At 43.6% G+C, this 27,730-nt stretch overlaps 2 protein-coding genes across 12 annotated transcripts in view; one reads left to right on the plus strand and one right to left on the minus strand.

Annotated features, from left to right (window-relative positions):
* The window catches only part of IQCE (IQ motif containing E), a 100,325-nt gene that overhangs the window by 6,679 nt on the left and 65,916 nt on the right, over positions 1-27,730 (minus strand). For 4 of the 8 annotated variants that reach the window (XM_074390612.1, XM_074390613.1, XM_074390614.1 and 1 more), the window contains one exon: positions 23,368-23,560. In XM_074390612.1, the coding sequence (XP_074246713.1) occupies positions 23,368-23,560 (193 nt within the window). Of the gene's footprint in view, positions 1-4,151; positions 4,778-11,706; positions 18,227-23,057; positions 23,561-27,730 lie in introns of those variants that run through there. The other 4 variants (XM_074390610.1, XM_074390611.1, XM_074390608.1 and 1 more) reach the window with 4 other exon arrangements.
* Positions 1-27,730, plus strand: part of HAVCR2 (hepatitis A virus cellular receptor 2) — a 54,227-nt gene that overhangs the window by 6,450 nt on the left and 20,047 nt on the right. For 3 of the 4 annotated variants that reach the window (XR_012515335.1, XR_012515336.1, XM_074390616.1), the window contains exons 2-7: positions 1,293-1,631; positions 4,075-4,158; positions 9,613-9,656; positions 12,670-12,796; positions 18,544-18,580; positions 21,652-21,770. Coding sequence is in view for 2 of the 4 variants with exons in the window: in XM_074390616.1 (XP_074246717.1) it covers positions 1,293-1,631; positions 4,075-4,158; positions 9,613-9,656; positions 12,670-12,796; positions 18,544-18,580; positions 21,652-21,770 (750 nt within the window). In the remaining 2 variants the exon portion in view is untranslated. Of the gene's footprint in view, positions 1-1,292; positions 1,632-4,074; positions 4,159-9,612; positions 9,657-12,669; positions 12,797-18,543; positions 18,581-21,651; positions 21,771-23,361; positions 26,517-27,730 lie in introns of those variants that run through there. The other variant, XM_010345356.3, reaches the window with a different exon arrangement.

Genomic DNA, 27,730 nt, shown 5'->3' on the forward strand with positions numbered 1-27,730 from the left:
AATCATTTTAGAAGATTTATTTGCCAAAGTTAAGGAGGCACTTGGGAGAAAGGTCTATGCCTTTCTCAGAAGACGATTTTGAGCACTCCAAATTTAAAGGGGACAAGGTGGGATATTGAGAAGCACTCAGTTTTCACAGAAAGAAAGGGGGCAGAAGAAAAATGTGGGAAATCAGCATTTTCTATAAGATAGCATATGGCCGAGGTGACTGCACCTGTAAAGATAAGCTATCAGTTTGCACTGCACAGCTGACCAGGAATTTCCTTGTGTGCAAAATATGGGGGAGGCCTGTAGCCTTTCATCTTGCAGCCATCTTATTTAGGAATCAAAAGGAGGAGGCAGGTTTCCATGACCCCATTCCCAGCTTGACTTTTTCCTCTGGCTAAATGAGTCTGGAGTCTAGAGTACCAAAATTGAATTTCTTTTTTTTTTTTTTTGGAGATGGAATTTCACTCTTGTTACCCAGGCTGGAGTGCAATGGTGCTATCTCGGCTCACCGCAACCTCCGCCTCCCGGGTTCAGGCAATTCTCCTGCCTCAGCCTCCTGAGTAGCTAGGATTACAGGCACGTGCCACCATGCCCAGCTAATTTTTTTGTATTTTTAGTAGAGACAGGGTTTCACCATGTTGACCAGGATGGTCTCGATCTCTTGACCTCGTGATCCACCCGCCTCGGCCTCCCAAAGTGCTGGGATTACAGGCTTGAGCCACTGTGCCCGGCCAAAATTTAGTTTCTTTTCATAACTTCAAACCTTAAAGCAACTCCGTGAGTAGTTTCAAAGACACAAGATTCATATTTAACCAAGGGTTTTTATTTGCTGTGCACTTGCTGCTTAAAAAGAGATTTATGTCAGGAGAGCCTCCCTTTGTTGATGAAGTAGCCCAGATGGATGGGCCATTTCCTGGCTGACCATGACCCATTTTCTGATTGTCTATTTCCATCAGCTCTGTTTTCCTGTGCTCACAGAATTGGGCCACAGTTCTTTCCTAGGGCAGTGTTTCTGAAAGTGAAGTTCTGGGACCAGCCACTTCAAGAATACTTGAGAACTTGTTAGAAATAGAAGTTCTCAGGCTCCTCCACAGACCAGCTGAGTCAGGAACTCTAGCAGTTCAGCCCAGCAATCTGTGTTTTCACCAGGCTTCCCAGTATTCTGATGGCCTTCACGTGAATCATCCTCCAGACAGGACTGAAGTAGTGGCTTCCTCTTTATAAGGGCATTGCTTGCAGTTTTCCTGAAATTGAGTAATCTCACTGACTGCCTGAGTCTTGGCTCTCCTTCTCTCTCTATTCAGGGTCTTCGGAAGAGGAATACATAGTGGATGTGGGTCAGAATGCTTATCTGCCCTGCTTCTACACTCTGGACACTCCAGGAAACCTTGTGCCTGTCTGCTGGGGCAAAGGAGCCTGTCCTGTGTTTGAGTGTGGCAACGTGGTGCTCAGGACTGATGAAAGGGATGTGAGTTATCAGACATCCAGCAGATACTGGCTAAAGGGGGATTTCCACAAAGGAAATGTAACCCTGGCCATAGATAATGTGACTCTAGAAGACAGTGGAATCTACTGCTGCCGGATCCAATTCCCAGGCATATTGAATGATGAGAAATTTAACCTGAAGTTGGTCATCAAACCAGGTGAGTGGACCTTTGCATGCCTTCTTTATGAATAAGATTTATCTGTGGGTCATACTAAAGGTACTTCTCACCTCTGACCTCCCTAATAGCCCTGAAGGTGGGTCCCCTAAACCTAGGGTTTAACAGGCCCCATCAGTGATGCTCAGTGATATTTAACACCTTCCATCTGTTTTTTTTGTTTGTTTTTTTTTTTTTTTTTGAGACGGAGTTTCACTCTTGTTACCCAGGCTGGAGTGCAATGGCATGATCTCGGCTCACTGCAACCTCTGCCTCCTGGGTTCAGGCAATTCTCCTGCCTCAGCCTCCTGAGTAGCTGGGATTACAGGCACGTGCCACCATGCCCAGCTGATTTTTTGTATTTTTAGTAGAGACGGGGTTTCACCATGTTGACCAGGATGGTCTCGATCTCTTGACCTTGTGATCCACACGCCTCGGCCTCCCAAAGTGCTGGGATTACAGGCTTGGGCCACCGCGCCCGGCATTCCTTCCATCTCTTTTAAAACTCATGGGTGGCTGGGCGCGGTGGCCCACACCTGTAATCCCAGCACTTTGGGAGGCTGAAGCAGGCAGATCACGAGGTCAGCAGTTCAAGACCATCCTGGCCAACATGGGGAAACCCCATCTCTACTAAAAATACAAAAATTAGCTGGATGTGGTGGCATGTGCCTGTAGTCTCAGCTACTTGGGAGGGGTACATTTCACTCATGGAAATCCCCCTTTAGTAGTTCAAGGAGATTTGTTTGAACCTGGGAGGCAGAGATGGCAGTAAGCCAAGATTACGTCACTGCATTTCAGCCTGGCACAGAGTAAGACTCTTAAAACAAAAACAAAAACAAAAGTAATGGGTGCAGCTGGGCATGGTGGCTCATGCCCGTAATCCCAGAAATTTGGGAGGCCAAGGCAGGCAGTTCATGAAGTCAGAAGTTCAAGACTAGCCTGGCCAACATAGTGATACCCTGTCTTTACTAAAAATACAAAAAATTAGCTGGGTGTCATGGTGGGCACCTGTAATTCCAGCTACTCAGGAGGCTGAGGCAGGAGAATCACTTGAACCTGGGAGGCAGAGGTTGTAGTGAGCCAAGATGACGCCATTGCAGTCCAGCCAGGGTGACAAGAGTGAATCTCCATCTTAAAAAAAAAAAAAAAAGACAAAAAAGCCTCATGGGTGAAATTTTAGAAGGGAAAAAAGGCCTAGATCAGTGGTTAGAGACTGTGACTGCTCATTAGAATCACATGAAGAGTTTTTAAACAGCTATAGATGCCAGGTGTGGTGGCTCATGCCTATAATCCCAACACTTTGAAAGGCTGAAGCAGGAGGATCACTTGAGGCCAGGAGTTTGAGACCAGCCTGGCCACTATAGTGTGACTAACCCATCTCTTAAAAAGAAGAAGAATAAGAAAAAAAAGCCACTACCAAAAACCAGAGAAATCAGCATCTCTGGAGGTAGATCCTAAGCATTAGCTTTTTACAGAGTCTATCCCAGGTGATTCTACCCCATGTGCAGCCAGCATGGTGAACCACTGGGTTGTGTGTATATGCTGGGAGGGGAACAAGACTTGTGTGTTTTAAGATTTCTATATCATCTACTTTGTGCCCAGAGAGAGCTGAGTTTAAATCTAACTCTGCCTCTTACTTGTTATATAATCCTGGGTAAGTTATTGAAATGATGTGACCTCCTTCTCTGTAAAATATGGCGATAATACCTATCATGTGGGCCATTAGAAGGATTTTATGTGTTAATATTTTATGAAAAGCATTTATAGGTTGGGCATCCCAAATCTGAAAATCTAAAATCTGAAATGCTTTAAAATCCAAAACTTTTTGGACACTGACGTGACATTCAAAGGAAATACTCTGCTCGTTGCAGCACTCTGCTCATTGGAGTATAAGTATAGTGCAGATACTAAAACATCCAAAAAATGTCTGGGCGCGGTGGCCTCACACCTGTAATCCCAGCACTTTGGGAGGCCAAGGTGGATAAATCACCTTAGGTTGGGAGTTTGAGAACAGCCTAACCAACATGAAGAAACCTCATCTCTACTAAAAGTACAAAATTAACTGGGTGTGGTGGTGCACGCCTGTAAGTCCAGCTACTCGGAAGGCTGAGGCAGAATTCCTTGAACTCAGGAGGCAGAGGTTGCGGTGAGATGATATTACACCAGCCTGGGCAACAAGAGCGAAACTTCATCTCAAAAAAAAAAAAAAAAATCCAATAAAACTCAAAATCAGAATGTAACCATGATGACTGAATCTTACCTTTGTCAGACATTTGAAGTGTATGAAACATTCTCAATGTAGGTATCTAAGCAGGTTTGAAAACTGAAGTTGTATCTCTCTTTCTTCCTTGTCTTTGACATTTTTTTCCTGCTGCCCCTTTGATTCCCTGAAATAAGCTTTCTGCTCTCAGATAATTTTCATCTTTATGTCGGTTTGTAACATTAGCCAAGGTCACCCCTGCACCGACTCTGCCGAGAGACTCTACTGCAGCCTTTCCAAGGATGCTGACCACTGGGGATCATGGCCCAGGTAACTATGCATGGGGCGGAGGCGGAAATCTTTAGCTGGCTCTGAATTCAGAGGATTTTGAATGTGGGAAAAAAGATGAGAAAACAGTGTGAGAATGGAGGCAAGGATGTTTCTGTGCACCTGAAACAGTGTTTGAGAAGAGGGGAGTGGTGAAGACACCCCTGTGCTGGGAAAAAGATGCTCTGGATTAGGATTACTTAAAATTTTAATTTTAAAAAATTTTAACTTTATAGTCTTTTATTTTACTTAAATATTAACTAAATTTAATGAAATAGTCATTACAGTGTCTGCACTTTCTGATATACTCTGTGCTGGTGATGTTTCATCGTGAATTGGTGCCAGTCTGCGTTTGGGAACTGATACATTGGATTAGGTGATTTCTAGTATGCCTTCTAGCTAGAATAAAGCCCATAAGCTTCCCTGGATTTTAACTTCAGAAGGCATAGCTAAATTCTTTTTGTAATTCAGCAAGGACATACCCAGGGTGCTCCAGAAGAGAACACTGGGCAGAAAGCAGAAGTCAGGTCACAACGATCATGGAGGTTCATTTAAAGCGATTTCCCATCAGTGTCCTGGTCTCGCCTAATCTCTCTGGAGCTCCATTTTTTTTTTTAATCTCCTGTAAAATAAGGTTAATAGGTGAGTCCCACCTCATAATATCATAAATCTCATAAATCACACCTTAGGAGATTTTTATTTTTATTTTCTTTTTCTTTTTTTGAGACGGAGTTTTGTTCTTGTTACCCAGGCTGGAGTGCAATGGCGCGATCTCGGCTCACCGCAACCTCCGCCTCCTGGGTTCAGGCAATTCTCCTGCCTCAGCCTCCCGAGTAGCTGAGACTACAGGCGTGAGCCACCATGCCCAGCTAATTTTTGTACTTTTAGAGACAGGGTTTCACCATGTTGACCAAGATGGTCTCGATCTCTTGACCTCATGATCCACTGGCCTCGGCCTCCCAAAGTGCTGGGATTATAGGTGTGAGCCACTGCACCCGGCCACCTTATGAGATTTAAAAAAGAAAATGTCCAAAACATTTAGCCTAATGTCTGACCACAATGTGTGCTCAGTACATGTTAGTTGTTGTTGTTAATATCATAAGATCAGGAGGCAGAATGAGACTGTGGTTAATGTACTTCAGGGACAGATGGAATGGGGTTTTAATTTCAGCTCTTCTTGCTAGCTCTGTGACCTAAGTCAAGTTGCTCAAAATCTTTGAAGCTTAGTTTCCTCATTTCTTCAATGAGGAGAATTCCACTGCCCATGTCGTGAGGTTGTTGTAATGTACAAACAGGATAATGTATGTAAAATGCTCAGCATAGTACCTGGCCCGTAGAAAGCACTCAGATGTTTGTTATTACTATAGTTACTAGTTTTAGCTCTCCAAAGGTTCAGTCTCTAGTTATTCTTTAGTAATTGTTAGCCAACATCTCTTAGGCAATTAGAGAGAAAATTAAATACGGTGGGGACAGATGATAACCACATTGTTGACTAATCAAGTCATATCAGATACTTATTGTATACCATTATTTTATATATATATATATATTTTTTTTTTTTTTTTTTTTTTTTACTTTGAGACAGAATCTTGCTCTGTCGCCTAGGCTGGAGTGCAGTGGTGTGACCTTGGCTCACTTCAACCTCTGCCTCCTGGGTTCAAGTGAGTCTCTTGCCTCAGCCTCCTGAGTAGCTGGGACTACAGGCATCTGCCACCATACCCGGCTATTTTTTTGTATTTTTAGTAGAGACGGGGTTTCACCTTGTTAGCCAGTGTGGTCTTGAACTCATGACCTCAGGCAATCCATCTGCCTCTGCCTCCCAAAGTGCTGGGATTATAGGCATGAGCCACTGTGCCCAGCTGCCACTGTTATATTTTAAAGAATCCTACAACCATAGACCTAGAAGGGACTTCAAGGGTCATTTAATCTCACTTTCCCATCCTGTGCTTCAGTACTTTTTACATCACCACTGAGTGGGCATTTGCTGTAGAAGGAGTTCACTCCCTGTCAAGGTGATGCATTTCCTTATACTTGTCTCCACCACAGATGGATATCTTCTTCCCTTTAGTTTTTCTTTTTTGTTTGTTTGTTTGAGACAGAGTCTCACTCTGTGACTAGGCTGGAGTGCTGTGGTGTGATCTCGGCCCACTGCAACCTCCACCTTCCAGGTTCAAGCAGTTCTCCTGCCTCAGCCTCCTGAGTAGCTGAGATTACAGACTCCCGCCATCATGCCCAGCTAATTTTTGTATTTTTAGTAGAAACGGGGTTTCACCATGTTGGCCAGGCTGGTCTCAAACTTCTGACCTCAGGTGATCTGCCTGCAGGTGATCTGTTCCCAAATTGCTGGGATTATAGGCGTGAGCCACCACGCCCAGCTCTCCCTTTAGCTTTTGCTTGTTAGTTCATTCCCTCTAGGGCAACAAAAATGGGAATATAGGCACAATACCTTGAATTTCTGAGCTTCTCAAGGGCCTGAGAAAAAATATTGAAACATCCGAAAGTAGGGCAGTACTCCAAAATAGGAAAATAAAATAAAAAATCGAAATCAATGAATATTACCTGGCTTGTCTATAATATGTAACATTATGTAAATTGGCTGCTGGCAAACCAACTCTAAATGTGGGATGTGGGAGCATTTAATATAAAAATGAGGCTGGGCGCAGTGGCTCACACCTGTAATCCCAGCACAATGGGAGGCCAAAGCAGGCAGATCACTTGAGCTCAGGAGTTTGAAACCAGCCTGGGCAACGTGGCAAAACCCCATCTCTACTAAGAATACAAAAAGTTAGACGGGGCACAGTGGCTCATGCCTGTAATTCCAGCACTTTTGGAGGCCAAGGCAGGCAGATCACCTGAGGTCAGGAGTTCAAGACCAGCCTGGTCAACATGGTGAAACACAATCTTTACTAAAAGCACAAAAATTAACTGGGCATTTTGGTACATTCCTGTAATTCCAGCTACTAGGGAGGCTGAGGCAGGAGAATCATCTGAGCCTGGGGGGTGGAGGTTGTAGTGAGCCAAGATGTCACCGTTGTACTCAAGTCTGAACAACAGAGTGAGACTGTCTTAAAAAAAAAAAAAAAAGCCAGGCATGGTGGCATGTGCCTGTACTCCCAGCTACTTGGCGGGGGTCTGAGGCAGGAGGATTTCTGGAACCCAAAAGGTTGAGGATTCACTGAGCTGAGATGGTGCCACTATACTCCAAGCCTGAGCAACAGAGCAAGACTCTTTCTCAGAGGGGGGAGAAAAAATGGAGTGGAGCCTTTAAAAATAAGAGATCTAAGGGGTTGGAATTTGAACACAGAAGAGATGCGCCTTCTCTTCTACCTGAAGGAGGAAGGACTGGGTCACAAGTGAAGCCTCAGCTCTGCTGCAGACCTGCTTTAAATCCTAGCTTTCCCAATTAATAGCTGTGTGATCTTGGGTAAAGTGGCTCTCTCAGAGTCAGTATCTTCATCTGAAAAATGGGAAAAAATAGTAGTACCTACTTATTTTGGTGAGGATTAAATGAAATTCTATGTGTGCAGTGCTGAGCACCATGTCTGGCACATAATAAGTACCGAATAAATGGTAACTGCTAAATTTATTATTTTTCTTTTTTTTCTTTAATTTTGATAACTACTAAATTTATACACTGTTAAGGCTGTCACATCTCACCTCCACTGCCACCTGCCCACCCCCAACCCCCACCCCACCCAGGCAAATCTTGGGTTCTCCAGAAAGAACACTGCCACTCCCTCCAACTGTCCTATCCATCTTGGTTGGTGGCCAAATCTGTGTGAAAAAAAAAAAGCTGTAATGACACAACCATGCTTGATTTTAGTGATCATTTTCATAGCAAAATGCAGTTGAAAAAAAGTTACTTTTACCATTTTTATCAAGAAAAATAATTATAGGGAAGCTGAACCTGGATTTACATTTGAAAATCTTATGTGCAGTTCAGATTCATGTTTACTTAGCAGTTGTACTAATGTGGTTTTATTCTTTAAATTTTTTTCTGGTAATTAGGGCAAAGTAAGTGGAACATCATCTTTTTTTCTTCAATAATTTTAGGCTGAGGGTATGCCTTTATAATATTTAAATTATAGTTTGTTAAACCAGCATTTAGTCAAACCCTTTATACACAGGAAAGGGTTTAGACTTTTAGGCTTCCAGAAGGTGTCTGTGACATTTGAGGATTTTCGACATCTCTGACTCAGCCAAAAAAATGAGTAAGCATGCTTAGTTTCCTCAAAGCTGGCAATGTACTTATTTTTAGAATTCAGGGTTCATGAGGTCAGGGCCTGTGCCCCTCTTGTTCCCTGCTCTGTGCCCTGTACCTAGAGTAAGGGCGTAGTGCATATTCATAGAAAGGATGAGCAGATGAAGAAAGAAATGAACAGAAAGGCAAGATGGTGAGCAGGTGGCTGGGCAGTGTGGCCCTCTTCATGATGACAGCACTGAGGTAAAGCCTGTTGAAGGCCGTATAGTTAAGAATGTGCATTTAAAGCTATGCAGACCTCAATTGGAAGGCCATGTTGTCATTTGCTAAGTTGTGTGACCTTGGGTTAGTCACTTCACTTCCCTAATTTTAAGTTCTTCATGTGTGCGATGGGACTAATAGTCCCTACTTTAGAAGAGTGGTTTTGAATGAGATACTTTACTAAAAGAGTTTAGCACAAGGCCTGGCTCCTATTACATTGTGGCCACGGTGATTATTTTCATTTGTAGGCAACCAAATATCCTGTCTCCCTTCTAATGAGTAAATGCAAAACTTATTTAAGGAAACGGAGGCCAGGTACAGCATGGTGGCTCACGCCTGTAATCCCAGCATTTTAGGAGGCCGAGGAGGGTGGATCACTTGAGGTCAGGAGTTTGAAACCAGCTTGGCCAACATGGCAAAACCTGTCTCTACTAAAATACAAAAATTAGCTGGGTGTGGTGGTGTGCCCCTCTAGTCCCAGAAACTCGGGAGGCTGAGACAGGAGAATTGCTTGAATTCAGGAGGCAGAGGTTGCAGTGAGCTGAGATTGTGCCACAGCACTCCAGCTTGGGTGATAGAGCAAGACACCGTGTCAATAAATAAATAAATAATGCCCGAATGTTATCAATATTGCTGGATTTTGTAGAACCCAGTAGGATCTTGTAGACAAAACCAACCACATATTTAATGTAAAACTTCCTGCAGAAGTCTCTATTTCATGAAACAGTAGGTTTATTATCTAGATGAAAAAATGTGACCATCCTAATGTTGATTCCTGGGTGTTCAGTAAATTTTGTTGGTCTCCCAGTTAATTATTGTGAAGAGGATGGAGTAGAATTTGTTTCAAATAGGATCACAGGCATCTTTAAGATGAAAAAAAACCTTAGATAAAGGAAAACATTCTTAACTATTCTATTGGCTATTCTCTCTCTCTCTGTCTGTCTCTCTCTCTCTCTCTCTCTCTCTCTCTCTCTCTCTCTCTCTCTCTTTTATAGCAGAGACACAGACACTGGAGACCCTCGATGATAAAAATCTCACAGTAAGTAACTTTTTGTGAGCTATGCTGTGCTCAACTTGGAAGGGAAAAGTATGGCTTTAGGGACGGGCACAGTGGCTCACACCTATAATCCTAGCACTTTGGGAGCCCAGGTGAGTGGATTGCCTGAGGTCAGGAGTTCAAGACTAGCCTGACCAACATGGTGAAACCCTGTCTCTACCAAAAATACAAAATTAGCTGGGTGTTGAGGAGCGTGCCTGTAGTCCCACCTACTCGGGAGGCTGAGGCAGGAGAACCACTGGAACCCGGGAGGCAGAGGTTGCAGTGAGCTGAGATCACACACTGCACTCCAGCCTGAGCAGCAAGAGTAAAATTCTGTCTCAAAAAAAAAAAAAAAAAGTATGGCTTTAGACTTCCTTCATGCCCAGCCTTTTCTTGGGGTAAAAAGCCTTAAGTTCCCTTAGCTTTAGATTCCTAGGCTGTAACATGTGGATGAAGTTCTAACCTCATAGGCTTGTTGTAATGAAGGACTGAGGTGGTGCATGTAAAGTGCCTAACACACAGTAAAAGCTTGAAAACCACAAGAAGAAACATTAGCATTCTGTCCCTCTTATTCTTCAGTTTCACAGCTGTCTACCCTGTGGAAGGTTCAAAGATTCTTCATCTCCCTAGAATACCTTTCTTCTTGATTCCTTTGCAGTCCTAATGGGAAAGATTATTTAAATTTACTTCTTTATGTATGATAAGACACCAATCAGAAATATTCAAAGCCGAGAGTTTATATATTTAACTATAAATAAAGCCATACCTTAATTAATCTTAATTTTACTGTCCCTGCTACCTTATTAAAATAAAATAAAAACCGGCAGGGCACAGTGGCTCATGCCTGTAATCCCAGCACTTTGGGAGGTGGAGAAAGGTGGATCACCTGAGATCAGGAGTTTGAGACCAGCCTGGCCAACGTGGTGAAACCTCATCTCTACTAAAAATACAAAAAATTAGCCTGGTGTGGTAATGTGTGCCTGTAGTCCCAGCTATTCCAGAGGCTGAGGCAGGAGAATCAATTGAACCCAGGAGGTGGAGGCTGCAGTGAGCCAAGGCTGTGCCACTGCATGCCAGCCTGGGCAACAAGAGTGAAACTTTGTCTCAAAAAAAAAAAAAAAAGAGTAAAAGAAATACCACTAGAAAGCAAACTTATGGCAGTGACTTAAAAATTCTTTGAGGAGGCCAGGCACAGTGTCTCATGCCTGTAATCCCAGCACCTTAGGAGGCCAAGGTGGAAGGATTGCTTGAGACCAGGAATTTGAGACCAGCCTAAGTCACATAGTGACTCCCTGTCTCTACAAACAATTTTTAAAAATTGGCCAGGTGTGGTGTCACACACCTATAGTCTCAGCTACTTGGGAGGCTGAGGCAGGAGAATCGCTTGAGCCCAGGAAGTCAAGGCTACAATGAGCTGTGATCATGCCACTGCACTCCATCCTAGGTGACAAGGTGAGACCTTGTCTCAAAAAAAAAAAATTGCTTGAGAACATATCCAGGAGTCCGCATTCATTTGACTCAGCTTCTTTTTTTTATTTTAACTTTTTTCTCTTTTTTCTTTTTTTCCTGAGAATAGTTTAAGTAATGACTCAGTTTCTTGCTTGTGTATTCACAACTGAAGCTTAGCAACTTGTCTTTGCTCCGTCTCTCTTTGCAATCAAACAGTGCTTTTTAAGGACCTCTATATGCCCACAATGCTTAATGCCCAATACCTTGCATATAGGACTCCTGTTATTGCAGGAGTAATGTGTATTGAATAAATGGAAGATTTAACTTCCTTAAATCATTGTTTTAAAAATGTTTATAGTTGTGTGTGTGTGTGTGTGTGTGTGTGTGTGTGTGTGTGTGTGTGTCGTATAAATAGGGTCTCAATATGTTGCCCAGGCTGGTCCTTAACTCCTGGCCTCAAGTGATCCTCTTATCTCAGCCTCTCAACTTGCTGGGATTGCAGGCATGAGCCTGGCCTGTAATGACTGTTCATTGTTTATTTACTTATTTATTTTTGAGATGGAGTTTCCCTCTTGTCACTCAGGCTGGAATGCAGTGGTGGGCTATTTGCCAGGCTGGAGTGCTATTTGCTGCTTATATTTTCTGTCACCTAGTTTTCCTGATAACTCTACAGGATTTTTAGTGACAGAGCTGGGATTTTTTTTTTTTTTTTTTTTTTTTAAAGACAGGGTTTCACCATGTTGGTCAGGCTGGTCTTGAACTCCTGACCTCAGGTGATCCGCCCACCTTGGCCTCCAAAGTGTTTGGATTACAGGCGGGTGAGCCACCACGCCCAGCCTGGGATTTGTTTTTGTTTTGTTTTGTTCAGGCCAGCATGCAGTGGCATGATCTCAGCTCACTGCAATCTCTGCCTCCTGGGTTCAAGGGATTCTCCTGCTTACAGTCTCCCCAGTAGCTAGGATTACAGGCACATGTCACCACACCTCTCTAAGTTTCGTATTTTTAGTAGAGATGGGATTTCACCATGTTGACCAGGCTGGTCTCAAACTCCTGATGTCAAGTGATCCGCCCACCTCGTCCTCCCAAAGTGCTGGGATTACAGGTGTGAGCCACTGTGCCTGACCTCAGAGCTGGGATTTGAATTCAGGGCTGTCTGGCTATAAAGTCTTGGCTACTGAATCAGTGTCTTTTTGTGAAAATTAGGGGTTTCACAGTAAGACACCAAGTGTGGACTACTGTAAAACTCTCTGGGGAATATTAGGGGATCTTGAACCAAAAAGACTTCACACTAGGGGCAGGGAAAGGGTCTGTTTACTAAGAGCTCCTTCTCCACCCACAACACAGAAGGGCACATTTTGTTTCCTTGCTAACTCCAAAGGTTAAGCGAATCCTTTCCTTGGGTTGGCTTGAGTCTTGGCTACACGATGACAGATCAAGGGTGATTTCAAGGACGCTGTGATCCTGTGATGTTGTAAAAGGGATGGTCCAATTCACAAATCATGAGACTGAGTGCACAAGCGATTTCTGGCTATTTGCTGCTTAAATCCTGTTTGTGTTTCTATAGCAACTATCCACACTGGCCAAGGAGTTACAGGACGCTGGAGCAACCATCAGAATAGGCGTCTACATCGGAGCAGGGATCTCTGCTGGGCTGGCTCTGGCTCTTATTTTTGGCACTTTAATTTTCAAATGTAAGTCTTTTTGTTTTTCTCTCCCTCTGATAACAAATTCTTAAATGGGAGCCATTAAAAACCTAGATAGAAATGCAAATTCATGTTTATACTTAAAGACGATTAGACTAGCACCGGGCTCAAGCCTGTAATCTGGGAGGCCGAGGCAGGTGGATCATGAGGTCAAGAGATCGAGACCATCCTGGCCAACATAGTGAAACCCCGTCTCTACTAAAAATACAAAAAATTAGCTGGGCATGGTGGCGCGTGCCTGTAATCCCAGCTACTCAGGAGGCTGAGGCAGGAGAATTGCCTGAACCCAGGAGGCAGAGGTTGCGGTGAGCCGAGATCGCGCCATTGCACTCCAGCCTGGGTAACAAGAGCGAAACTCCGTCTCAAAAAAAAAAAAAAAAAAAAAAAAAAAAAGATGATTAGACTAAAAACCCTTTTGTCCATCCAAACTCTAACAATAATGGCTAATTTTTATTTACTATTTACTGTGTGTCAGGTAGGCTCTGGGTTAAATGTTTTACATACATTTTATCATCATTACTCTCTTACACGAGATAAGGAGTAGTAGCATCCCCATTTTACAGCGGAGGGAAGTCGAGCTTCTCAAGGTTCCCACATCAGTACCTGGCAGAACCGGAATTCAAATCCAGGCAGGCTGATTCCAGTACCTGTTCTCTTATTTTTGGTTAAGAAAACTAATCTCTTTAACTCATTTAATATGTCTAGGTTTGTTAGGGAACAGGGCAACAAAAAGACACTTCCTGATGTGTACTTGTCTGTTACTGGTTTCTCAGGCTTTGCTCTTTGGGAGTAGATTTCAAGTCTCTTTAACACTGGGTCATGATTGGTGTTACAGAATGTTTTCCTCCATCCTGGTACTTAGCACATAGCTTTTTTTTTTATCCTTTAAAAAAGGAAACAAAACAAAACAAAAAAACAGGCCAGGCTCAGTATCTCACGCCTGTTATCTCAGCACTTTGGGAGGCTGAGGCGGGTGGATCATTTGAGGTCAGGAGTTCGAGACCAGCTTGGCCAACATGATGAGACCCCCATTTTTACTAAAATTACAAATTAGCCAGGCATGGTGGCTCATGCCTGTAATCCCAGCTACTCCGGAGGCTGAGGCAGAAGAATCGCTTGAACCCGGGAGGTGTAGGTTGCAGTGAACCAAGATCACACCATTGTACTCCAGCCTGGGCAACAAGAGCAAAACTCGGTCTCAAAAACGAAACAAAACAACCCAACGAAAAAGACTAAAGGGTGTTCCTAAGATATTTGGGACTTCCAGGGCTAAAACTGGAACAGTCCAAGAAAAACAGGATGAGTTGATCACCCCACTAACTGTAGACTGAAGCTGCCAGGTGCTTTATGTGCATTAAATTCTCATAACTGTCCTATGAGATAGGTACTAAAATGTTTCTAATGGAGAATCAGCATGCTAAAAGGTTAAGTCACTTGTCTGCATTTATACAGTTAATTGATAGATACAGGATTTGAACCCAAGGCTCTCCTGCTCCTCACCATTATGGTTTCAGCCATTATTGTTAAATGGATTATTCAGAAAAAGAAACTACCCCACCCACACTTACCTGGATTTATTCAGAGATAGCCATGGATTTTTTTAATTGATCACATGAATGTGTGTGTGTGTGTGTGTGTGTGTGTGTGTGTGTGTGTGTATTTATTATTATTATTGAGACAGAGTCTTATTCTGTGACCCAGTTGCTGGAGTACAATGATGCAGTCTTGGCTCACTGCAGCCTCTGCCTCCTGGGTTCAAGCAATTCTTGTGCCTCAGCTCCTGAGTAACTGTGATTACAGGCATGGGCCACCACATATGGCTAGGTTTTGTTTGTTTTTTTGTTAGAGTTGGGGTTTTGCCATGTTGCCTAGGTTGGTCTCAAACTCCTGAGCTCAAGTGATCCTCCTACTTCAGCTTCCCAAAGTGCTGGAATTACAGGCATGATGAATATATACATATTTAAAAATACAGATGGGGTCTTGCCATGTTGTCCAGGCTGGCCTGGAACTCCTGGCCTCAAGAAATCCTCCCACCTCAGCCTGCCAAAATGCTGGGATTATAGGCATAAGCCATTGCGCCCAGCCTCCCATGAGTATTTTGAAAACGGCCTAGGGAATGTTAAGGGGCAGTGATAACATCCACTACTTTTTTGAGTTCTGCCAAGGCTCAAAGTAAAACTTTGAGCTTTACTATTATATATATTAGAGACCACTTTATATATATATAGTAGGGACCATGATTTATACACATTAGCAATTATTCTAATTTGGATAAAGAGTAACGGAGCATGAAGTAAATCTGATGCTTTGTACACATACATGTATGCCACTCCAAAAAACATGGTGACTGAGAAGAACAGGTAAGAAAGTCCTGTTTAGCTTCCAACCGTTTCCCTGGAAATTGCTGGAGAAAATATGAAAATCAGGGTGATAGCTTTTTAAGTCATGAACTCACAAAAACAAATCGGCACCCAATAGTGCCCCACATCTTCCATCTTTCTAGTACACTCTCTTAGATGACCATCCTTACTTCACTGCTGCTCAAACCTTCTTTGCCCCTCTCCCTAACTGAGGAAATACCAAAGGGCTGTTCTTCTCCATTGCCGAGGCCAAGGCTTCATCCTCCTTTTTATCCCTTTCTTTTGAGTCATCTCTATCCTTTCGTATTCATGTTCTAGTCCATGCATTCCTCTCCAGCTGCTCCCATGTCTCAACTCTTTATCACAGCTGTATTTTTCAAAGTAGTTGTCCCTACTTTTTATCTGTCTGCACTCCTTGACCAACCGTCATCTAGTTTCTACTCCAAAACACCATGAAAATAATCAAGGTCACACCAATGACCTTCATTTTTCTAAATTAAATATTAACAGACACTGTTATCTTTTTTTTTTTTTTTTTTTTTTTTTTTTCTTGAGATGGAGTTTCACTCTTGTTGCCTAGGCTGGAGTACAATGATGCAATCTTGGCTCACTGCAACCTTCGCCTCCCGGGTTCAAGCAATTCTGCAGCCTCAGCCTCCTAAATAGCTGAGATTATAGGCAGGCACCACCATAACTGGCTAATTTTTGTATTTTTAGTAGAAACAGTGTTTCACCATGTTCACTAGGCTGGTCTCAAACTCTTGACTTCGGGTTATCCTCCCACCTTGGCCTCCCAAAGAGCTAGGATTACAGGCATGAGCCACTGCGCCCGGCCTGATACCTTTATCTTTATTATAGTCAACCTTTTAAGTTGATCACTTATTCTAGAAAGTCTTCCTTCTGTTGGCTTCTAAGATGGCATTCTCCTATTTGTTTGGCCCTTGCTTTTCAGTGCTTCTTTTGCCTGATCCTTAGATGTTGAGATTCCTTAGGGCTGGGTATGGTGGTACACGCCTGTAGTCCCAGCTACTCAAGAGTCTGAGGCAGAAGGATCACTTGAGCCCAAGAGTTTGAGGCTGTGAACTATGATCTTGCCACTGCATTCCGGCCTGGGTGACACAGGGAGACTGTCTCAAAGAAAAACAGCAACAAAAAAGATTCCTACAGTCTTTCTCCAAAATATATCTAAAGTCTTTTCATTATTCTGCATCTCTTTTGGCCGTTATCTTACTCCAAGGCACCATTTTCTCTACTTAATTTATCTTCTCATTTCTTTATTCCTCCTTCGAATCCAATATTAAAACCCAAATCAATGTCTGGGCACAATGGCTCATGCCTATAACCCTAACACTTTGGGAGGCCAAGACAGGAGAGTCACTTGAGGTCAGGAGTTTGAGGCCAGTCTGGGCAACATACTGAGATTCTTAAAAAAAAAAAAAAAAAAAGTAAAAATAATTAAAATAATTTTTTTTTGAGACAGTCTGGGTCTGTTGCCCAGGCTGGAGTGCAGTGGTGCAATCATGGCTCACTGCAACCTCTGCCTCCCGAGTTTAAGCAGTCCTCCTGGCTCAGCCTCCAAGTAGTTGGAACCACAGGCACGTGCTACCACACCTGGCAAATTTTTGTATTTTTAGTAGAAGTGGGGTTTTGCCACATTTCCCAAGCTGGTCTTGAACTCCCAAGCTCAAGAAATTCGCCTGCCTTGGCCTCCCAAAGTGCTGGGATTACAGGCATGAGCTACTGTGTCTGGCCCAAAAAGATTTTTAAAAATTATCCAGCAGCCCAGGCTTGGTGGCTCACACCTGTAATCCCAGCACTTTGGGAGGCCAAAGTGGATGGATCTTGAGGTCAGGAGATCAAGACTATCGTGACCAACATTGGTGAAACCCAGTCTCTACTAAAAATACAAAAAAAATAGCTGGGCATGGTGGCACACACCTGTAGTCCCAACTACTTGGGAGGCTGAGGTGGGAGAATTGCTTGAACCCAGGAGGCAGAGGTTGCGGTGAGCCGAGATCATGCCACTGCACTCTAGCCTGGAGACAAAGTGAGACTCTGTCTCAAAAAAAAAAAAAAAAAAAATTATTCAGCTGTGCTGGTGTGCACCTATAATTTCTAGCTACTCAGGAAGTTGAGATGGGTAGATCCATTGAGCCCAGGAGTTCAAGGTTGCAATCAGATATGATCTTGCCACTGCATTCCAGCCTGGCCAACAGAGCAAGAACATGTCTCAAAAAAAGAAGAAAGGAAAAATTTTAAGTTTCAGATTTTTGAAACTGCATCCCCAGAAGACACCTTGAAAGACGTCATGAAAGACCTTGATCCAGAGGTACCCAGTAAGCCACACCCGGACTCCTGACCACAGCACAGAAATGATGAGATAACAAATACTGTTTTCAGCTGCTAAAAAGAAACCCCAAACCAATAAGGATCATATCTCTGCCCTTAAAGGAAATAAGATTTTCTACAGGTTCCACAATAAAATCGAAACTCCTGATTATGGCTGGCTAAAGGTCTTATTGTACCTAGCCTCAGTTTACCTTTCAGACCTAATCTTGGGTCAGTCCCTTAGTCCAGTCATGTTTTCCATTTCAGACACTCACCAAGATCTTTACCAGGGGCTGTCTCATCCTGGAATGCTCCTTCTGCTTTTTACTTGGCTAACTCATTTCAGAAATGAGCTTAAAGGTCATCTTTGGGGGTTTTTCCCTGACCAACCTCTATATTACCTGTTTCAGTATGATGTTGGTTTCCTTTATAATACATCATAATTTGAAATTATTTTTTTCTATTTACGGTTTTCTTTTTTTTTTTTTTGAGTCAGAGTCTTACTCTGGCTCCCAGGCTGGTGTGCAATGGCACGATCTCGACTCACTGCTACCTCCGCCTCCTGGCTTCAAGCGATTCTCCTGCCTCTGTCTCCTGAGTAGCTGGGATTAAAGGCATGTGTGGCAGTATACTCAGCTACATTTGCATTTTTAGTAGAGACGGGGTTTCTCCATGTTGGTTAGGCTGGTCTCAGGTCGGGAGTACTGTTTTCTTTTATTTCTTTGGTCTCCTGAGGGAGAACGCAAGTCATGAAATTAGGGCTCACAATCCACTTTTATGTTCTTGTGTTCCTGTGCCTAGCAAACTGCCAGACACATAGTAGAGGCCTCATCATATTTGTTAAATAAGAAAAATGCATTTTTATTATTATTTTCTAGCACAGTCCATGTAATTATCTAAGGCACACACTGAGAGTTTCATTTAATTCAATCTAAGGTGAGACCAGATTTCCCTAAACAATGCATGCGTCCGGTTAGCCTATTTGATTGCTTGACCCACTTATTTTATGAAGGCATTTTTATTGACTTTTCTTTCCCCGTTACCTAGGGTATTCTCATAGCAAGGCGAAGTTACAGAATTTAAGGTAAGAATAATGGAATGGAGTTGGGGAAAGGGGACAATCTTGGAGGTCCCTACTCTGATGTGTCTGATGTTTATCTGGGGAATCCTGCCCTGGGGCTTTGGGATCTGAGCTTATACTTCCTTTTTTCTCTAGATCTAATTATGAAGTGAAAATGTAATATGCTGCTGTGTTTACTTCCTGATACCTCTAGCTTCTTTAGTTCTAAAGTTAAGGTATAGAATTTGTCTCCCTAATAATACAACATGCTTATTTATCTCGATATTAATGGTTTTTTTCAGTGAACTGAACCTTCAGCGGATTGAAATCTTATTATATCCAGGGTCTAGGCTGGACTTTGGCATTACAGAAGTGAGCAGGAAACCCAGCATCTGTTCTCAGCGTTTCTGTAAACCAGCCCAGGCATTTTCAACTTAGTGGGGTTTTACCATGTTGGCCAGGCTGGCCTCAAACTCTGACCTTAGGTGATCCACCCACCACAGCCCCCCAAAGTGCTGGGATTACAGGAGTTAACCACCAGGCCTTGCCAAGAAGCGTTTCAGATGTCAGATTTTGGAATATTTTCATTATATATACTTAGGAGCTGAGCATCCCTAATTCAAAAATCCAAAATGCAAAATGCTCCAATGAGCATTTCTTTTTGGTGTCATGTCAGTACTCAGAAAGTTTCAGATTTTAGGCTGGGCGCAGTGGCTAACACGTGTAATCCAGCACTTTGGGAGAACGAGGCAGGCAGATCACAAAGTCAAGAGATGGAGACCATCTTGGCCAACATGGTGAAACCCCATCTCCATCTCTACTAAAAATACAAAAATTAGCCAGGTGTGGTGATGCATGCCTGTAATCCCAGCTACTTGGGAGGCTGAGACAGGGAATCGCTTGAACCCTGGAGGCGGAGGTTGCAGTGAGCTGAGATCTCACCACTGCACTCCAGGCACTGAAGTGTACTAATGCAGGGCCAACCCCCAGAGGAACTGAATCAGAATCTCTGGGGATGAGGCCTAAGCACAGGTATTGTTTTAAAAGCTCTCCAGGTGATTCGAGTGAAAAATCAGGGCTGAGAACTCTAGTCTATTATAGACTCCTGGCTTAACCTTAATTACTGAGTACACACACACACATCCACATACACACACACACACACACACACATCCATTTCAAATAGATATAGCTTACAGAACTTACTAGCTTTTAGACTTTTTTTTTTTTTTTTTTTTTTAATAGAGACGGGGTTTCATTATGTTGGTCAGGCTGGTCTCGAACCCCCGACCTCGTGATCTGCCCGCCTTGGCCTCCCAAAGCGCTGGGATTACAGGCGTGAGCCACCGCGCCCGGCCTAGCTTTTAGACTTTTAGTGATATTTGGCACATGAATGGAATGCAATATGTTTGGATTTAAAAAACGACTCTGGGCTAGGTGCTGTGGTTTACCCGTAATCCCAGCACTTCAGGAGGCTGAGGTGGGAGGATCACATGAGCCCAGGAGTTTGAGACCAGCATGGACAACGTGAGACCTCTCTCTCTCTCTCTCTCTCTCTCTCTCTCTCTCTCTCTCACTCTCTTTTGAGATGGAGTCTCACTCTGTAGCCCAGGCTGGAGTGCAGTGGTGGGATCTCGGCTCACTGCAACCTCCGCCTCCAGGGTTCAAGCGATTCCCTGTCTCAGCCTCCCAAGTAGCTGGGATTACAGGCATGCATCACCACACCTGGCTAATTTTTGTATTTTTAGTAGAGATGGAGATGGGGTTTCACCATGTTGGCCAGGATGGTCTCCATCTCTTGACTTTGTGATCTGCCTGCCTCGTTCTCCCAAAGTGCTGGATTACACATGTTAGCCACTGCGCCCAGCCTAAAATCTGAAACTTTCTGAGTACTGACATGACACTAAAAAGAAATGTTCATTGGAGCATTTTGCATTTTGGATTTTTGAATTAGGGATGCTCAGCTCCTAAGTATATATAATGAAAATATTCCAAAATCTGACATCTGAAACGCTTCTTGGCAAGGCCTGGTGGTTAACTCCTGTAATCCCAGCACTTTGGGGGGCTGTGGTGGGTGGATCACCTAAGGTCAGAGTTTGAGGCCAGCCTGGCCAACATGATAAAACTCTATCTCTACTAAACATACAAAAATTAACTAGGCGTGGTGGTGTGTGCCTGTAATCCCAGCTACTTGAGAGGTTGAGGCAGGATAATTGCTTGAACCGGGGAGGCAGAGGTTGCAGTAAACCGAGATGGCACCACTGCACTCCAGCCTGAGCAACAAACAGAGTGAGACTCTCTCTCAACAACAACAACAAAAAAGAAACACTTCTGGCCGTGAGCATTTCAGATAAGGAAGAATCAACTTGCACATGGAATAACAGTACTCTTCATCTTAACTCTTCATTTGACATTTTGACACTTTTGCTTTACCTATTTCTCTATATGCATAATTCTTTTCTGAACCATTTTTAAGAATGTTGGAGACTTTTTTTTTTGAGATGGCCTAGGCTGGAGTGCAGTGTCATAATCTCAGCTCACTGCAACCTCTGCCTCCTGGTCTCAAGCAATTCTTCTGCCTCAGTCTCCTGAGTAGCTGGGATTACAGGAATGTGCCACCACACCTGGCTAATTTTTTCTATCTTTAGTAGAGATGGGGTTTCATCATATTGGCCAGGCTGGTCTCAAACTCCTGACCTGTGATCTGCCTGCCTCAGCCTCCCAAAGTGCTGGGATTACAGACGTTAGTCACTATGCCCAGCCCATTTTTAAAAAATCTAAATAATGTGTACATAATTGCAGACATCTTGACACTTCACATAAACTTCAGCCTGCAAATCCTAGAAATAAAGATATTCTTTCAGATATCACAATGCTGTTACTATAACTAAGAAAATTAAAATTAATGGAAGTTTTCTCAGTTGCTTCCCCATAGTATTTTATTGCTATTTCTTGGCTTTTCCCCTTGTTCAGCATTTGATCAACGATCACACACTGTATTTAGTTGCTTTCTCTTTGGGAAAGCTTAGTCTCTTACCTCTATTCCATGTAACCTGGGAAATGTTTAACTCAACTGTGACACTTTATTTCCACAGCCTCATCACTTTGGCCAACCTCCCTCCCTCAGGGTTGGCAAATGCAGCAGCAGAGGGGATTCGCTCAGAAGAGAATATCTATACCATTGAGGAGAACGTATATGAAATGGAGGAGCCCAGTGAGTATTACTGCTCTGTCAGCAGCGGGCAGCAACCCTCACAACCTTTGGGTTGCCACTTTGCAATGCCATAGATCCAACCATTTTATTTTTGAGCTTGGTATTGCCTTTTTCAAAAACTATAAGCTGTGTCAGCTGACTGGTTTTAGAGATTCTGTCCACTGCCACGGAGCAGAGTTTTCCCATTTTCGGAAAATGACTCACATGATAATTCAACTGTGACCTACACGGAATTTAAACAGGCATGTCATTATCTCTGTATCTAAGCCAACAGAGTTACCCAACTCAGAGACTGTCCATCATGGATGTTAGAGCTCAAACAGGCTTTTATATATACTGGGAATTATTGACATGGAGTCTCTGGCGCTCCAGGAAATTCGGGCACATCATATATCCATGAAACTTCAGATAAACTAGGGAAAACTGGGTGCCGAGATGAATGCGTACCTTTTTTGGCACAGAAAGTCTAAAGGGGCTACTGATTTTCGAAGAGATCTGTGATTCTTTTTTTTGAGACAGAGTCTTGATCTGTCACCCAGGCTGGGGTGCAGTAGCATGATCTCAGCTCACTGCAGCCTCCGCCTCCTGGGTTCAACTGATTCTCCTGCCTCAGCCTCCTGAGTAGCTGGGATTACAGGTGTGCACCACCGCACCCAGCTAATATTTGTATTTTAGGTAGAAACCAGGTTCTGCCATGTCGGCCAGGCTGGTCTCGAACTGCTGACCTCGCGATCTGCCTTTTAAAACTTTTTTTTTTTTGGCCGGGCATAGTGGCTCACGCCTGTAATCCAAGCACTTTGGAGGCCAAGGTGGGCGTATCACCTGAGGTCAAGAGTTCAAGACCAGCCTGACCAACATGGTGAAACCCCATCTTAAAAAAAAATAGAAAGAAAAAAGAAGGCCGGGCGCGGTGGCTCAAGCCTGTAATCCCAGCACTTTGGGAGGCCGAGGCGGGTGGATCACGAGGTCGAAAGATCAAGACCATCCTGGTCAACATGGTGAAACCCCGTCTCTACTAAAAATACAAAAAAACTAGCTGGGCATGGTGGCGCATGCCTGTAATCCCAGCTACTTAGGAGGCTGAGGCAGGAGAATTGCCTGAGCCCAGGAGGCGGAGGTTGCGGTGAGCCGAGATCGCGCCATTGCACTCCAGCCTGGGTAACAAGAGCGAAACTCCGTCTCAAAAAAAAAAAAAAAAAAGAAAAAAAAAGAAAAAAGAAAAAAATTTTTTTTTGAGACAGAGTTTCACTCTGTTGCCCAGGCTGCAGTGCAGTGGCATGGTCTCGGCTCACTGCAACCTCTGCCTCCTGGGTTCAAGTGATTCTCCTGCCGCAGCCTCCTGAGTAGCTGGGATGGCTGGTCTCGAACTCCTGACCTTGTGATCCTCCTGCCTCGGCCTCCCAAAGCACTGAGATTACAGGCATGAGCCACCGCACCTGGCCAGGGATCCTTAAATGATGAAGAGATGACTGGACCGGGTCTGCCTTGATCTTGAGTATTCCCTCAAAATGCTGAGCTTTAGGCTTCTTTGACCATTACCTGTCCAACCGTAAGTGCCAGCACACAGCTCTCTTTTGCCTCTCTTTCGAAGACTGACCTGCGAGCCTGAGATGTGGTAGGAGCTCCCGGAGAAAAAGGAACTGCGTTCAATCCGTGCGTATTGCCACATTTTGCTTGTGGTGCACTAGAAAGAAAATATCTCTGACCAACTTCTCTCTTCATGGACCAAACTGAAGTTGTATTTTTTATAGAAGCGGCAGCAGTGACTGGGACACAAATTCTGTTTCCTGCTGGAAAGAAGACAAAGGCTTTTAGCAATCTATATTGCCAGCGTTGGATCCTTACATGGAAAGTGATCCCTAAACTTCAGTTTCGAGGTGGTGAAGACTTGGTCTGTCTTGCTTATTGTTGCCCCCAGTGCCTGGCACAACTCTGACACACAATTGAAACTTACTAAATTATTTTTTTTACCCTTTTTTTGTTTGGTTTTTGAGACAGAATCTCACTCTGTTGCCCAGGCTGCAGTGCAGTGGCCTGATCTAGGCTCACTGTGGCCTTGATGTCCCGGGCACAATTTATCCTTCCACTTCAGCCTCCCCAGCAGCTGGGACAATAGGCATGCACCACCGTGCCAGGCTAATTTGTATGTTTTTAGTCGAGGTAAGGTTTCACCATGTTGGCCAGGCTGGCCTCAAACTCCTGGATTCAAGCGATCCCCCCTGCCTTGACCTCCCAAAGTGCTGGAATTTTAGGTGTGAGCCGCCGCACCCCGCCTAAATATTTTTTGGAGCGAAAAAAATAATAAGCAGAAAGGTAGCTTCCTGGAAGACTTTCGTTACAGAGCTCAGATAAGAGTGTGACTCTGCAAGTTCACTTCTTGGAGAACTCACACATACCTGGAAGCTCCTGTATTCACTCTTATCCAGGCCAGAGTGGCCCGTATTTCTCAACGTCATTCAGCTCAGGCCTTTGTTGGTGTCTTACTCTTTTGTCTATTTCCCTCCCTTCTGAGCCATCCTCAGTGCATAGGAATAAATTAACAACAGGGACCTATCACCACCTAAAAACTGCTCCTCCCCAGGTGATGACCAAGCTGTGACAGTGCCGCATGTAGAAGATGCTGGCCAACAAGGCTGTCGGCAGCCTGTCTGTTTCTAGAAGTCTTTCTGACAGTCTTGTGTGAATGAGAGTGTTTGGGCTGCATCTAGATAGTTTTGGGAGGCACTGGCATTCTACAGGGAGGTATGTAAGGGAGATCATTTCGCAAAATTAATTATAGGCAGCAGCTCTCATACAGGCTGAAAAAATTAATCTTTTTTTTTTTTTTTTTTTTTTTTTGAGATGGAGTTTCGCTCTTGTTACCCAGGCTGGAGTGCAATGGCGCGATCTCGGCTCACCGCAACCTCCGCCTCCTGGGTTCAGGCAATTCTCCTGCCTCAGCCTCCTGAGTAGCTGGGATTACAGGCACGTGCCACCATGCCCAGCTAATTTTTTGTATTTTTAGTAGAGACAGGGTTTCACCATGTTGACCAGGATGGTCTCGATCTCTTGACCTCGTGATCCACCTGCCTCGGTGTCCCAAAGTGCTGGGATTACAGGCTTGAGCCACCATGCCCGGCTGAAAAAGTTAAGTGTCTTTTTAAAATTTTTTTGAGACAGAGTCTCACTCTGTCACCCAGGCTAGAGTGCAGTGGCTCGATCTTGGCTCACTGCAACCTCTGCCTCCTGAGTTCAAGCGATTCTCCTGTCTCAGCCTCCCAAGTAGCTATGATTACAGGTGCACATCACCACACCCAGATGTTTTTTTGTATTTTTAGTAGAGATGGGGTTTCGCCATGTTGGCCAAGCTGGTCTCAAGCTCCTGACCTCATGTGACCCACCCACCTCAGCCTTCCAAAGTGCTGGGATTACAGGCGTGAGCTACCGCACCCAGCCCATAAGTGTCTTAAAGTCATGAAATTCTAGTAAGAAGAAACTTCAGGACACATTTGAAGCAGATCAGTCGTCCTCATCAAAAGAGATTCTTATCCTACCCAAATCTTTAAACAAGGGTATATGTACAAGGCTGATCATTGCAATGGTGTTTGCAGAGATTTTTTACAATCAGTAACGGAATGGATGATTATAGTGTTATGCCAATACACGGCTGCGAGTAAAAAGAATCATGACCAAAACACCAAAAGCATTGGCACCAAAAGCCAAAACAGACCAATGGGACCTAATCAAACTCCACAGCTTCTGCAAGGCAAAAGAAGCAGTCATTAGAGTAAATCGGCAACCAAAAGAATGGGAAAAAAATTTTGCAGTTTACCCATCTGACAAAGGGCTGATATCCAGGATTTACAAAGAACTAAAACAGATTTACAAGAAAAAAACAAGCCCATTCAAAAGTGGGCGAAGGATGTGAATAGACACTTTACAAAAGAAGGCATACATGAGGCCAACAAACATATGAAAAAATGCTCATCATCACTGGCCATGAGAGAAATGCAGATTAAAACTACATTGAGATACCATCTCACGCCAGTTCGAATGGCGATCATTAAAAAATCTGGAGCCAACAGATGCTGGAGAGAATGTGGAGAAATAGGAACACTTTTACACTGTTGGTGGGAGTGTAAATTAGTTCAACCATTGTGGAAGACAGTGTGGCGATTCCTCAAGGAGCTAGAAATAGAAATTCCATTTGACCCAGCAATCCCATTACTGGGTATATATCCGAAGGATTATAAATCGTTCTACTATAAGGACACATGCACACGAATGTTCACTGCAGCACAGTTTACAATAGCAAAGACCTGGAACCAACCCAAATGCCCATCACTGATAGACTGGACAGGGAAAATGTGGCACATATACACCATGGAATATTACGCAGCCATCAAAAACGATGAGTTCGTGTCCTTTGTAGGGACATAGATGAACCTGGAAACCATTCTCAGCAGACTGACACAAGAACAGAAAATCAAACACTGCATGTTCTCACTCATAGGCGGGTGTTGAACAGTGAGAACACATGGACACAGGGAGGGGAGCACTACACACTGGGGTATGTTGGGGGGAAACGGGAGGGACAGCAGGGGTTGGGGAGTTGGGGAGAGATAGCATGGGGAGAAATGCCAGATATAGGTGAAGGGGAGGAAGGCAGCAAATCACACTGCCGTGTGTGTACCTATGCAACTATCTTGCATGTTCTTCACATGTACCCCAAAACCTAAAATGCAATAATAAAAAAAAAAAGATTTAGGCGGTTTTATCATTAAGCTTTTTTGCTAATTCAACAAATACTAATTAAGTGTTTACTGTGTGCCAGATACTTTCTTTGGTGCTGGGATCACAGAAGGGGACCAAATAGACACATCCTTGGCTCCATGGAACTCCTAGTTGATCTGACAGGAAGGAGGATTCATGTCCTTTTGTTTATTCAGTGAAAAAAAAAAGTGTGTGTGTGTGTGTGTGTGTACTTTTTCTTTTTCTTTTTTTTTTTTTTTTTTGAGACAGAGTCTTACTCTGTTGCTCAGGCTGGAGTGCAGTGGCACAGTCTTGGCTCACTGCAGCCTCTGCCTCCAGGGTTTAAGCACTTCTCCTGTCCAGATACTCACTGGAGTAGCTGGAATTACAGGTGTGCACCACCATGCCGGGCTAATTTTTGTATTTTTAACAGAGACGGTTCCACCATGTTGTTCAGGCTGGTCTTGAACTCCTGGCCTCAAGTGATCTGCCCTCCTTGGCCTCCCAAAGTGCTATGATTATAGTCATGAGCCACCATGCCCAGCCCATTCAGTGAATATTTATTGGCACCTACTTTGTGCCAAACACTATTCTAGTCTCCAGAAAGATAGCAATGAATGATGTGGTCAAAATCCTTGCTGTCATGGAGCTTACATTACTTATCAGAGGAGAATGCTATGTAGTTAAGTTCAAAGTGGGGGGAGGGGGAAGGGTTCCATAATAGTTTATACAACTGATGAATGTTTTTACCTTAAAAATATGGAAGAATATACCCAAATGAGTATGATTACTGATGGAGACAAAGGGTGAAGAAAGACTCACTTTTTCCTTTTTCATGTTTCTGCTATATTTTCTCCATTTTGTTTCGTAATAAAAAGTAAATTCAAAAAAAATTAAAAAAATAAATAAATAAATAAATAAAAAGTAAATTCAAGCATTATAGCAGTGCTCTTCTGTCTGCCCTCCACATCAAAGAAATAAATGAAGACAAGATCAAGGTCAAGATTGAGGGCAGTAGTAGAGTATGGCAGCAAGCCGGGACTGGAACCCTGGTTTTCAAGGTGCAATCTGACTCTACACCAAGTACTTGGAATGGGAAGGATGGATACAGAAAAACAAAAAAGGCAGGGAATTACTACAAAGGGCCCAGGAGATGGCAATTGGTTACTCAGAGACTTAAAAACAGTGCAGTAAGATTAAATGTGTGGTTTGCTTTTAGAAATGACTTA

Source organism: Saimiri boliviensis, chromosome 20 (genome assembly GCF_048565385.1).
Source record: "Saimiri boliviensis isolate mSaiBol1 chromosome 20, mSaiBol1.pri, whole genome shotgun sequence".
Classification (NCBI taxonomy): domain Eukaryota; kingdom Metazoa; phylum Chordata; class Mammalia; order Primates; family Cebidae; genus Saimiri; species Saimiri boliviensis.